This window comes from Chrysochloris asiatica, unplaced genomic scaffold, assembly GCF_000296735.1.
Source record: "Chrysochloris asiatica unplaced genomic scaffold, ChrAsi1.0 scaffold00079, whole genome shotgun sequence".
Taxonomy (NCBI): domain Eukaryota; kingdom Metazoa; phylum Chordata; class Mammalia; order Afrosoricida; family Chrysochloridae; genus Chrysochloris; species Chrysochloris asiatica.
This window is the reverse complement of record NW_006408597.1, coordinates 3824202-3837114: the sequence shown is the minus strand read 5'-3', so window position 1 is coordinate 3837114 and position 12913 is coordinate 3824202. Positions and strand designations below refer to the sequence as shown.

The window sequence follows — 12913 nt, the reverse complement described above, 5'->3', positions numbered from 1 at the left end:
GTGAAGTTGCCTGCTCAGAGAGGCATACTTAAACATATTTTATGCGTTTTTTTTTTAAATAAACCCATGCATTTATGAACTAGAACCCTAATAGCAATACTTTTGTACTCACCCCCCTACACACACACACAAACACACACATCTGTACAACAAAAACATCGAAATGTTGCCTTTTTCCATGGAATGACTGCAATTTCTTAAATTCTGTCATTCAGACACAGTTTCACTTGTTCTGGAGCCAGGTCAAATTATCGATCCCCTAACAACTTTCACTCCAACAATAAAAAGTGGTTCAAGGGCAGAGACGAGTATTAAAGGGCTGCTTGGGCACCGCACCTAGATCAAAGCCTTCGAGGCAGGGAGGAGCCTTGTTCCTTCCACTTCAAGCAAGTCGGGGGAGTGGTGTCTACTGTAGTGCACAGACACCTCTTGGGTTAGCTCAGCTACCAGCTGCTCTCTGCACCGGTGAACTTCTGACCTCGACGACGACCTCCGGTGCGCGCTCTCCAGGCTTCCGACCGGACTCAGGCTGCAGCTTCCCAGAGCAGCGTCCGGACGGCGGCGGCCTGCACCACAGATGGCGGTGACTGTGATCCTGGAGCCCGCGAGCCACTGCTGCTGGGATGAGCCGGTGCGCATCGTGGTGCGGGGCCTGGCCCCAGCACAGCAGATCACTCTGCGCGCGTCCCTGAAGGACGAGAAGGGCGCGCTCTTCAGGGCCCACGCGCGTTACTGCGCGGACGGCGGCGGCGAGCTGGACCTGGAGCGCGCGCCCGCGCTGGGCGGCAGCTTCGTAGGGATTGAGCCCATGGGTCTCTTCTGGGCCCTGGAGCCCGATAAGCCTTTTTGGCGGTTTTTGAAGCGGGACGTGCAGACGCCGTTCGCGGTGGAGCTGGAGGTGCTCGGGGGCCACGACCCCGAGCCACAACGGGTCCTGGGCCGCGCCACGTTCCAGCGCGTCTTCTTGCGGCCCGGTGTGCGGAGGGAGCCGGTGCGCGCGGGCCGGGTGCGCGCCACGCTCTTCCTGCCTCCAGGTGAGTGCGAGCGAATAGGAGGGAGCATAGGACCTGGCGCGCCCATAGTTTTTTAATCTCGCTTAAGTTTGGCTCTGGAGCACTATCTGGAAACCCCCACATGGATCTCTCACAACCAAAATGGATGGATTTTGAAAGGTTAGGCTCTGTACTATGAATTTTATTTGCAGTATCGCAATTTCCAGATTAATCAGCAGATGAAGAACTAGGCTCAGGGTTGGTAGGTACCTTGCCCACTTTGCTATTAACACTCACCATATGGAGTCTTAGGGCACTGCATTGTTAACCGTAAGGTTGGTAGTTCAAACCCACCATCGGCTCCTAGTGACCCTATAAAGGAAAGGATCAGTATGAGTCAGAATCGACTCCAGGGCATTTAACAACTCGCCATAGATCTCTACAGGTGTCAGCTTGACCAGCCTTGGGTAAAATAATAAAAGTCAAAGGAAGGTATTGCCATGTGGTCTTACTCTAGGACCCTTTCTCTGCTTTATGTCCCTCTGTGCCACAGATAAAAGAGGCTTAATGATGCAGTGGTTAAGTGCCCACCTGGTAACTGAAAGGTCAGAGGTTCAAACCTACCATCCAGTTCCAACCCATCAGCAGTAGGTTTGGGTGGGAACCAACAGATCACATTTCAGATTTTACCACTTTACTCACCTAAAACCATCTCTAAGTATTTCTGTCTTCGCTTTCTTCCCCTTTCTCTGTCTCAATCACTGTCAGTAAACATCTGAAATATCAGTACACAAAACCCCAAGGGTTGATACAACCTTAATTAGATCCTTAATTCTACATCCAGGGTAACAGGGTCATTTCAGAACATGGAATCAATGCTGTCTAAAATGTGAAATTCCTATTTCCACAATGTATTAACAAAAGCAATTTATCAGTTTCCCTTACAACAGCTAGGAATCCTGGTGTGGCACTATAAGCACCGGGCTACTAACCACAAGGTCAGCGGTTAAAGCCCACCAGTCGATCCTTAGAAACCTTATACAGTGTTGCAGTGAGTCAGAACTGACTTCTTGTTGTTGTTAAATGCCGTCCAGTCGGTTCCGACCCATAGCAACCCTCTAGAGGGTTTCCAAGGAGCGACTGGTGAGCTTGAACCACCAACCTTGCAGTTCAAACTGACTTTGCAGTCTGGCGCATTAACCCACAGCGCCACACCAGGACTCTCAGAACTGACTAGATGGCACTTAACACCAACACCTAAGGAGTCCTGGTGTGGCACTGTAGGATAAGCACTGGACTGCTGATAACCACCTGCTCCTCAGAAACCCTATACAGGGTTGCTCTGAGTCAGAACCGACTGTTGTTAAGTGCTGTCAAGTCAGTTCTGACTCATAGCAGTGAGTTTGAACCGCTGACCTTGCAGTTCAAACCGACTTAGAGGTCGAGTGCTTATCCTACAGCGCCACATCAGGACTCCTGGTACTGACTAGACGGCACTTAACAACAGCTACAGATTCTTAGAACCTTGTAGATAGTTATCATGGAATCATATGAAGGGTAAAATCTTTACTGAGAAGGCACTTTGTGTATTAGATTTTCCTTCAAGTCTGTATTTATTTTCAGAAGTGACTCAGAGATCTTTTCTCTTTCCTTTGATTCACAGGAACCCATTTAGAAAGGTCTCTAAAGTGTTACAGTCGTAACAATAACAACCATAACAAAAGCAAATTCTTGAAGTTGTATAATGTCTTTGCTTTATAATACTGCCCCCTCTAGGACCTGGACCTTTCCCAGGGATCATTGACATCTGTGGCGTAGGAGGGGGCCTGTTGGAATACCGAGCCAGTCTTCTGGCTGGCCATGGCTTTGCCACGATGGCCCTTGCTTATTATGAATATGAAGATCTCCCCCAGACATATGACAGCATACACCTGGAATACTTTGAAGAAGCCCTGCACTACATGCTTCAACACCCCCAGGTTCTTCTAATGTTTTTTACCTAATCAGTCTCTCTAGAAATATCAACAAAAGGCACGGCTTGGTGCTCACCAGCATCAGGTCTCTGCTGTCCTTTCACAGAAGTGATTTCTTTTTGCGACTTCTTTGACTTTAGGTCAAAGCTTATTTAGCTTCTTATTTCCACATTCTCTGTCAGATGGATTTAATGATTAGAATTAGTCATAAAAGCCACTTGAAATGAAATTCTTTTTGCAATGCAACTAGAACTACTAATTTATTATTGTTGCATGGTTGTTTTTAATGTGTTTTTCTGGTAAATGTATGTTCCCAGGTTTTGACCAGTAGTTGCTCACCCATTTCCGAGGCTCAGGACTACTTAATCCAACCCTGAAGTATTACATTGTTTATGTAAAGTTAATGGTTTCAGTGTATATTTAGATGGAATCTGATGAATTCTTTACTTCTTGGAACAGAGCTTGGTTTCACACACAAATAGATACTTAGCCACATTAAGACTTAGATCAGGCTCACCTGAATGAAGTATCTCTCAACTCTCCAAACTTGACAGTCTCTATGGTTTAGCATTCTTTAGTGGGTCCCTCCCTTACCACTTCCCAACTCTGCCAGTGCATATAAGATTTATTTGCCCATGAGTTCTGCCAGATATTCTTTCTATGTGGGAAGAAACTCCCTGTTAGCTAAGATTGATTCTCTTGGGGCCAATTCACAAATGAAAATTAACAGCATCTCTCATTGCCTTTTAGAAAAATATTTTTGTATAGATTCTTGACACTCCCTTCTTTTCTTCTAGGTAAAGGGCCCAGGTGTTGGACTTCTGGGCATTTCTCTTGGGGCTGATATTTGTCTCTCAATGGCCTCGTTCTTGAAGAACATCACAGCTACAGTTTCCATCAATGGATCTGCATTCAGTGGAAACAAAACCATACATTACAAACAGACTTGCATCCCATCACTGGGCCATGACCTAAGAAGAATCAAGGTAGCTTTCTCAGGCCTCCTGGATATTGTGGATATGCGGAATGATATTATAGGAGGATGTGAGCACCCCAGTATGATTCCCATAGAGAAGGTCCAGGGACCAATCCTCTTTATTGTTGGGCAGGACGATCATAACTGGAGGAGTGAATTCTGTGCCCAACTGGCCTCTGAACGGCTCCAGACCCGTGGAAGGAAAAAGCCCCAGATCCTCTCTTACCCTGGGGCTGGGCATTATATCGAGCCTCCTTACTTCCCCATGTGCCCAGCTTCCCTGCACAGATTTGTAAACAAACCAGTGATTTGGGGTGGGGAGCCCAGGGCTCATTTTAAGGCCCAGGTAGACGCTTGGGAGAAAATTCTAACCTTTTTCTACACACATCTTGGAGCTTCTCCCAAATTGTAATGCATTACTCTTATTGTTGCATGAGACACTAAAGGTTGGATTGTAGTGTTTACTAAACTACGTGAATCATTTATTTCCTGGATAACATTAAGTTAATGTTACTAGCATTAATTATGTATTTCGGATAACTTTTGGAATAGGTTTAAATTTTTCATTAATTTGACTTTTCTACAAGCTTATTGTAGAAGATTTAATCAGAGATATACAACAAAGTAAATAAAATGCATTTCTGTTATCATTTGTTCTCTTCTAGTTTGCTTTTTTTTTTTTTTTTTCTAGTTTGCATTTTTTAAGTTAACACCTTGAGCCAGATAGGAGCTTTAAAGTTGAGCAAAAGCTAGGTTACTTTTTAACATCACTGAGAAAGAATGGTTGGTCATCGATTGTTGGCTACTCATATTCAACTACTGATTGCTGTTAAGTGCCCTCGAAATGGTTCTGACTCATAGCAACCCTGTATAGAGTTTCCAAGGAGCAGCTGGTGGGTTTGAACCCCTATCCTTGTGGTTAGCAGTCCAGTACTTATCCTACAACATCACACCAGGACTCAACTACTGGTTTTTGTTATTGTTGTTATGTGCCTTGGAGTCAGTTCTGACTCACAGTGACTCTGCACAGGGTTTCCGAGGCTGTAAATCTTTACTGGAGCAGAAAGCCTCACCTTTCTTCCGTGGAACAGCTGGTAGTTTCAAACTGCTGACGGTGAGATTCACCCACCCTTGCACCCGCTACCCACTCTGTCTCAGGATTCATTTCCTCTCCGCAGCAGCATTGTCACTCAGGTCTGAGTTCTTCATGAGTGAATAATGCACTGAGGCTCCAGTGAGCTCATCAAGAATGGACTTTAGTTTTCCAGTGAGAGTGAGTTGCAGATATAGTTCTTTATTTTTCTAAAGACCTATGTTGTTGTTGTTGTTGAGTGCCATCGAGTCGGGTCCGACCCATAGCGACCCTGTACAGGGTTTCCGAGGGTGTAAATCTTTACGGGAGTAGAAAGCCTCAGATTATGTTAATTTCTTTTCAAATGTACACATCTTCCAAAAGCATAATAATTTTTAGAATCATCTAGTTGAAACCATGGAGTCCTGGTGTGACGTTGCAGGATAATGCACTGGACCGAAAGGTCGGTTAGAACTGCAAGGTCAGTGGTTCAAACCCATCAGCCATTCCTCAGAAACCCTATATAGGGTCACTGTGAATCAGAACCAACTCAACAGCACTTAACAACAACAACAAAGCTGAAACCATAAGGAGGTCCTGTCAACAAAAGATTTCTATTTCATCATAATGCTGATCTATATTAATTCCCTTTGGTTCTTTATACTATTCCTGGCCACATCACCATCCAGCCTTTATCTTTGGGGAACAGGAATTTGTGCCCTCTGGGGGTCCCTCAGGTTGTCCCTGTGTGATGCAAATGACTAAGCACTCAGCTACTAACCAAAATGTTGGTGATTCAAACCCATCTGGAAGCACCTTGGAATAAAGGCCTAGAAATCTGCTTCTAAAAGGTCACAGCTATGAAAATCCTGTGAAACCTAGTTCTACTCTAAAACACATGGTCACCAGAAATTATAATAGACCCCATGACAAATTTTTGGAGGCATGGGGATACAGGTTGAGGGTGGGTGTATGGGTCCTCAAGAATAAGAAACTACAGGCAGACACTACATCTATCCTATACAACAAAGACATGAGCGACCTAATGAAACAGATATGAAAGATAACCCTGAAATCCCAAGCTTCAGAGAAAACGATAAAGAGGTGGTGAATACAGACACTGAGAAAAAAACGAACAAAAGCAGTGAGAGAGGGTGAACTATGGGCTGGCCTGATGTGGCTCAGCCGGTTTTGAATATTTGTAAGCAGTCCACCCAGACAGTGAGCTTCAAAGTTGAGCCTGATACCACAGATGCACTCCAGTGGCTAGCTATGAGAAAGGGGATCCTTCCTTGCTCCCCACAACCTTCTGGTGACCCGAAGCATGGCCAGCCCCCACCTTCACCCATCCATTGGCCAGGCCCTGCTCCACCTGAGGTTGGAACTGTGCCATACATACCTACCTGCGTCTGGAGGTGCCTGAACTCTGTCTGCTCCAGCAGACCAGCAGACTGTGTAGTACCAGGTCCTGGGTTCTGACCACCTCTAGGGGGCCAAGAACTCCTTCTATAACCAGTTGTCCTGCCTCCAGATGCCCTCAAGACCCAAAAGAGTTCCTTTTGGTAGTTCCTAGGGTAGGTGTAGTGTCTGCCTGTAGAGAACAAGCACCCTGACCTCAAACACTTTCTGAGCCAGCACAAACTACTTCTGGATCAGGTACCCTAACTGCAGATAACATCTAGGCCTGGAGAAATTCCATCTCCGACCAGGCATCCCACTCCCTCATCACTTGCCCTTCCCTCCCATCCCCCTGTGAGCACCTTGGCTGGCAGAGGGTGCCCAGTCATATCCCCACACTTTTCTTTTTTATTTCTATTCCCTTGTTTCTAATCCTTTCTTTTACTACTTTTCTTTTCTCCCTTTCCTTTTTCTTTCCATTTTTTTCTTTACTATTCTCTTTTCTTTTTATCCCCACCTAGTTTTGTTTATTGTATTCTTTCTTTTATCTCTTCCCTTTTGAAAATTTCCTTTCCTTTTATTATTTTTAGCTATTAAATACATTGTTATTTTTTTGTTTGCCTGAATTTCCAGAATTGCTGTTTAAAATGTATTATTTTCATTTTTGCTGTTGTTTGCTTTTCCTTGTCCCATCTGAGGGCGAACAGCAACTACACCCACAGCACAGTGGCATCTATACCTCCTGCAGCCCCACCTACTGGCCGAGAGCCACTATCCACTCCGATACCACCTGATCATCGATAGCAGCCAACAGCAGCCAAACCCACTCTCAACTGTGCTACATAAACAGTGAAGAGGGAACCGCACACACACTCATATTCTCTATTATACCCACCTGGAAATAGGTGATGAGTGCCTTAAGAACACACCAACATACAATTATCAATTAAATACAAATCCAACAACACTACAATGTCTTTTACAAAACAATTTTAGTTTGCTTGAAGAAACATGACAAAGTGGCTCAAACTCTCTTAATCATTTCAAAGTGACAAATACAAAGCCAGAAGACCTTTCTGAGGAAGAAATGGTTTTGGAGCTACCTGAAAAGAATCATAATTAGGTATCTTTAATGGACTGAGAAAGGAGCTCTGGTAGCATAGTGGTTATGTTGTGTCTCAATTTACCCAGATGACCACTCAGGAATCTCAGAATTGATAAGGAAGCCTTTATTAGCTGGCCAGCGATCACAGCCTCCCTAAAAGCGGGAAAAACTGTAGCCCCAACCCCATTTTTCAAAGAGTATTTATACATAGGCAGTCTGACATTATCTTGTACAAACTAAGAGTATGATGTAGGCATAAGCTGTTAGGGTGGGGGCTAGGAGTACATCTGCTGGGACATTTACTTCTCAAGATTAACTTTGGCCGGCTATTCTCAAGGTTAGCCTTGGCCGCTGGCCACAGTGCCCTGTGAGTCAGGTGGGCCCACTCAGATGTGAGGAATTTGCATAAGCAGTGTTGCAGAAGCCAAGTTTAGCCAGAGTTAAGGGGAGAAGGGGGTTTCTGCATCCAGGGGAGCTGTTGACACTAAAATTGTTCCCACTTCAGCCCGATCCTTTACTATAGGGCAATTGGGCCTTACAGTTACAAGTCAGGCTGCCAACCTCAAGGTCAGCAGTTCAAAACTACCAGCGGTTCAGTGGGAAAAAGATGAGGCGTTTTGCTCCCGTAAAGATTTACAGCCTCGGAAACCCTGTGCAGGGTCACTATGAGTTGGAACTGACTCCACGGTACTTAACAACAACAACAATGGACTGAGAAGGCGCTCTGGTAACATAGTGGTTACAAATTGGGCTGCTAACCTCAAGGTCAGCAGTTCGAAACTACCAGCTGTTCCGTGGGAGAAAGATGAGGCTTTCTGCTCCTGTAAAGATTTACAGTCTCAGAAATCCTGTGCAGGGTCACTATGAGTCAGAATCAACTCCATGGTACTTAACAATAACAACAATGGACTGAGAGAAAGATCCAGAAAGCTGCAGACAAAATCAAAGAAAGCACAGATATAACTTAAGAATAATTCAGGAAAACACTACAGAACAAACTGAAAAATAAATGAAAAATTAGAAACAATACAAAAAATAGCAAAAAGAAATCCAGAAGATTAGTACTAAGATTTCAGAAATTGATAATAAAATGAAAGGGCAACCGAGTAGAAACAAATCGAAGGCCAAATAAATGGGCTTGAAAACAAATTTCTCAATATTCTCAATAACCTGCTAGAGGAACAATTAAAAAAAAGTAGGAAAACAATCTGAGGAAAGTTATGAATTACATGGAACACCATCAGAATTCTAGAACAGGAAGGGACAAAAAATACACAGAAAATTGTTGAAGACTTGTTGGAAGAAAAGTTCTCTAACATTAAGAAAGATTCAAAGATATGCATTTCATGAAACTGAACAAACTCCAAACAGGATAGATCCCAAAAGAAAATCACCAAGACATTATAATAATTAAATTTTGTAAAACCAAACAAAGAAAGGAAAGAATCCTGAGAGAAACTTGGGAAGTATGTAAAGTTACCTACAAAGGAGAACCAATAAGACTACGCTCTGATTTCTCAGCAGAAACCATTCACGCAAGAATCCAATGGGAAGACATATATAAAACTCTGAAAGAAACAAGTGCCAACCAAGAATCACATACCCAGGAAAATTGTTCCTTAAATATAAGGGCAAAATTAGGACATTTCCAGATGAATTTGTAAAACACAGACCAAGAAATACTAAAGGTAATTCTTTGGACAAAGACCCAACAAAAATAAACAACAACTGAGATTAACATACACAACAACACCATCAAGAAGTCAACCAGATATATTGTTATTTTTAGGTGTTACTGAGTCAATTCCAATTCATAGCGACACTATGTACAACTGAATGAAATAATACCTAGTTCTGTGTCATCCTTGTAATTGTTATGTTTAAACCCATTGTTGTTGCCACTGTGTTGATTCATCTCAATGGTGTGTATGTGTGTGATATAAGCTGGATTTTCAAGAGAAGCAAAACCCAGTGAAACACCGCCAAGGAAGCATCCATTCAATTGACTGGCTGCTCATAGCCACTCACCATAGAACTAATTATGCCTGTATTAGGTTTCATTACCATAGGAACAAGCACATCCTAACTGCTAAACCTCTAGAAACCCTGGTCTAGTCAAGTTGACACCAAACCCTAAACATTATAGGGGGTCTTTCTCCTTTTCATTGACCCTCCATTTTACCAAGAATGGTGTTTTACTTCAGGAACTGGTCCCTCCTGACAACTTGTCCAAAGCATGAGTGATAAGTTTCACCATCTTCGCTTCTAAGGACCATTTTAGCTGTAATTCTTCCAAGACAGATTTGTTAGCTCTGATGGCAGTCTCAATATTCTCTCCGGGCACTTTCAATATTCTTCACCAACACCATAATTTAAATGCATTGATTCTTCTACCAAATTCTGTTTTCTTTATCTAGTGCTTCTATAACAGACATACCACAAGTGAATGACTTTGCATAGTCAATAATGCATAAGTAAACATCTTTCCGGCATTCTCTGCTTTCAGCAAACATTCATCCAATGATATTCCTAGTTCCATGTCCTGAATTGAGCTTGAATTTGGGGTATGCCTTTAACAAACAGAAATTTATTCCTGACAGTTTGGGAAGCTAGAAGTCTGGATTAAAAGTGCTGGTTCTAAAGAAATGGCCTTGTCTCATTTCAGCATCTGCTGTTCCAAAATTCCTTAGAGATCTCTATATATCTTGGGATCCATCTTTCCCGGTATCTAGAAGCTTTACAGTAGAGAGGCACCAAGTTCAAAGGACACACTCTACTCCTGGTTCTTCTTCCTTGATAGTAGTAAGTCCTCAACCCTGGGCTTCAGCTCTGACTTCCAGGACCACTGGAAAGGCAATAATGCTCCCTCCAAATTGTACAGTCCCATTCTCCTAGTCTCTCCTAGAGTTGCCCCCAATTCAAGTTTAATTCAGGACATGGAACTAGGGATATCATTGCTGATATCAGATGGATGTTTGCTGAAAGCAGAGCATACCAGAAAGATGTTTGCTTATGCTTTATTGACTATGTAAGGTCATTCAAATGTGTGTATCATAACAAACTATGGATAGTATTGCAAGGAATGGGTATTCCAGAACACTCAGTTGTGTTCATGAGGAATCTGTACATAGATCAAGAGACAGTTTTTCATACAAAATAAGGTGATACTAAATGGTTTAAAATTAAGAAAGGGGTGTACCAGTTTTATATCTTTTCACCATATTTATTCAATTTGTTGTTGCTAAGTGCTGTTGAGCCTATTCTGACTCATAGTGACCCAGTATAGGGTTTCCAAAGAGAGGCTGGGGGGTTTGAACTGCTGACTTGGTGGTTAGTATAGTCCAGTGTTTATTCTACAGTGCCACACCAGGACTTCATTCTGTATGCTACACAAATAATCCAAGAAATTGGATTATATGGAGAAGAATGTGGCATAAGGGTTGGAGGAAGACATCAATAATCGGAACCATGCAGATGATATAATCTTTCTTGGTATGTGAAGAAGACTTGAAATGCTGATGAAGATCAAAGACTATGACCTTCAATATGGATTGCACCTCAATATAAAGAAAACAAAAATCCTGATAACTGGACCAGTAAATAACATCATGATAAACAGAGAAAAGACTGAAGTTGTCAAAGATTTCATTTTGCTTGAATCCACAATCAACACTCATGGAAGCAGCAGTTAAGAAATCAAACAACTTATTGCATTAGGCAAATCTGCTGCAAAAGATCTCTTCAAAGTGTTAAAGAGCAATGAAGTCAATTTAAGGACTAAAGTGGGCCTGACCCAAGCCATGGTATTTTCAATCACCTCATATGCATGTGAAAGCTGGACAGTGAATAAGGAAGACCACAGAAGAATCCCTAGTTTGTTATGATCCAAACAGTTGAATGCCTTTTCATAGTCAATAAAGCACAAGCAAATATTATTCTGCAGTCCTGGTGTGGAGCTGTAGGATAAGCACTGGACACCTAACCACAATGTTCACACCCACCAGACATTCCTTGGAAACTCCACCTAAGGTTGCTATGAGTTGGAACAGACTGGACAGAACTTAACAACAGCAACAAACATCTTTCTGGTATGCTCTGCTCTCAGCTAAGATCCATCTGATAGCAGCAGTGATACCCCTAGGTCCATGTTCTCTTCTGAATCTAGCTTGAATTTCTGGCACTCCCTGTCAATTGATGCAACAACTCTTTTTGAATTTTCAGTAAAATTTTACTTGCATATTATATCAAATACAGTCCTGGTGTGGCACTGCAAGGTCAGTTTGAACCACAAGGTTGGCAGTTCAAATCCACCAGCTGCTCCTTGGAAACCCTAGATAGGGTCACTATGAGTTGGAAGCAACTTGACGGCAATTATCAACAACAGCAATGATATTGTTTGATAATTTCCACATTCTATTGGGTCACCTTTCTTTGGAATGGGCACAAATATGGATCTCTAATTGGATGGCCAAGTAGCTGTCTTCCAAATTTCTTGCCATAGATGACTGCACACCTCCAGTGCTGAATCAGTTTGTTGAAATATTTCTTTTTATATTCTATCAATTCCTGGAGTCTTGTTTTGCACCAATGCCTTCCTTCAGTGAAGGTTGGACATCCTCCTTCAGTACCATCCGTTTTTGTGTTTTTTTAAATTTTTATTGTGAATTGAGTGATACTTTACATCCTATTGTATTTTTTTAAAGCTTTTATTGTAAATTGTGTGATAGTTTACATCCTATCATATTTTGTTTCATTGCAATGATTACAGTCCCCTCCGTGCATCATCATTCAACAGCATTTGCTTCTATTCCCTCTGTTTTGTTTTTTTGTTTTGTTTTGGCTGTACACAAAAGCTATCAGGAATATATAATCATTTAAACAACCAAATGACACATTCTGCAAGCCTGCCTCCTGGCTGCCAGCACACAGCCTTTCTCTTTCCATGAGTCTAGAGTCCTCAGCTGCTCTATCTCTCCATGCCATCATCTCTGTCTCCATCTCTGGTGTTGCTGCTTCTCTGGATAGGGTTCCACATTCAACTTGTGCTCTTCTCCCTTGATGGTCCTAGGGTCCTCTGTTCCTGGAATGTAAGATGAACTACTCCGCCCTTTATGTTATAAAACTTCTACCTTTACAGTTGTGACAATTGCAATTCATCATGATAACAATTACTGCTATTGAATCACAAGAATCTTATCCCCATCTCCTTTCACCAGACCCACTTAAACTAGATGAAAACTATTCAGTGGGGATTCTACCTTACCCCTGCACACTTTGAAACTAAACTTACTCTTGAAAACTTGTAAGCTAGTCACTTCATGCCTTTATAGACTCCCACTACCCCACACATCCCATTTTAGGTAGCCAATGTCTAAGTTTGAAGAGCAGAGATGTCAG

General features: G+C 42.5%; 1 protein-coding gene across 1 annotated transcript; it reads left to right on the top strand.

The window, feature by feature from the left end:
* Positions 1-574: 574 nt before the first annotated feature.
* ACOT4 (acyl-CoA thioesterase 4) lies at positions 575-4353 on the top strand. Its single transcript, XM_006865545.1, has 3 exons — positions 575-1034; positions 2769-2971; positions 3763-4353. The coding sequence occupies exons 1-3, from the start codon at positions 578-580 to the stop codon at positions 4351-4353; spliced, it is 1251 nt and encodes a 416-aa protein (XP_006865607.1). The 5' UTR covers positions 575-577.
* Positions 4354-12913: the final 8560 nt, after the last annotated feature.

Excerpts from the sequence above, each read along its gene's own strand:
- ACOT4 (XM_006865545.1), top strand. The coding sequence starts at position 578 with ATGGCGGTGACTGTGATCCTGGAGCCCGCGAGCCACTGCTGCTGGGAT. Across the intron at positions 1,035-2,768 it reads CACGCTCTTCCTGCCTCCAG|GACCTGGACCTTTCCCAGGG; the intron begins GTGAGTGCGAGC and ends TGCCCCCTCTAG. Across the intron at positions 2,972-3,762 it reads ACATGCTTCAACACCCCCAG|GTAAAGGGCCCAGGTGTTGG; the intron begins GTTCTTCTAATG and ends CTTTTCTTCTAG.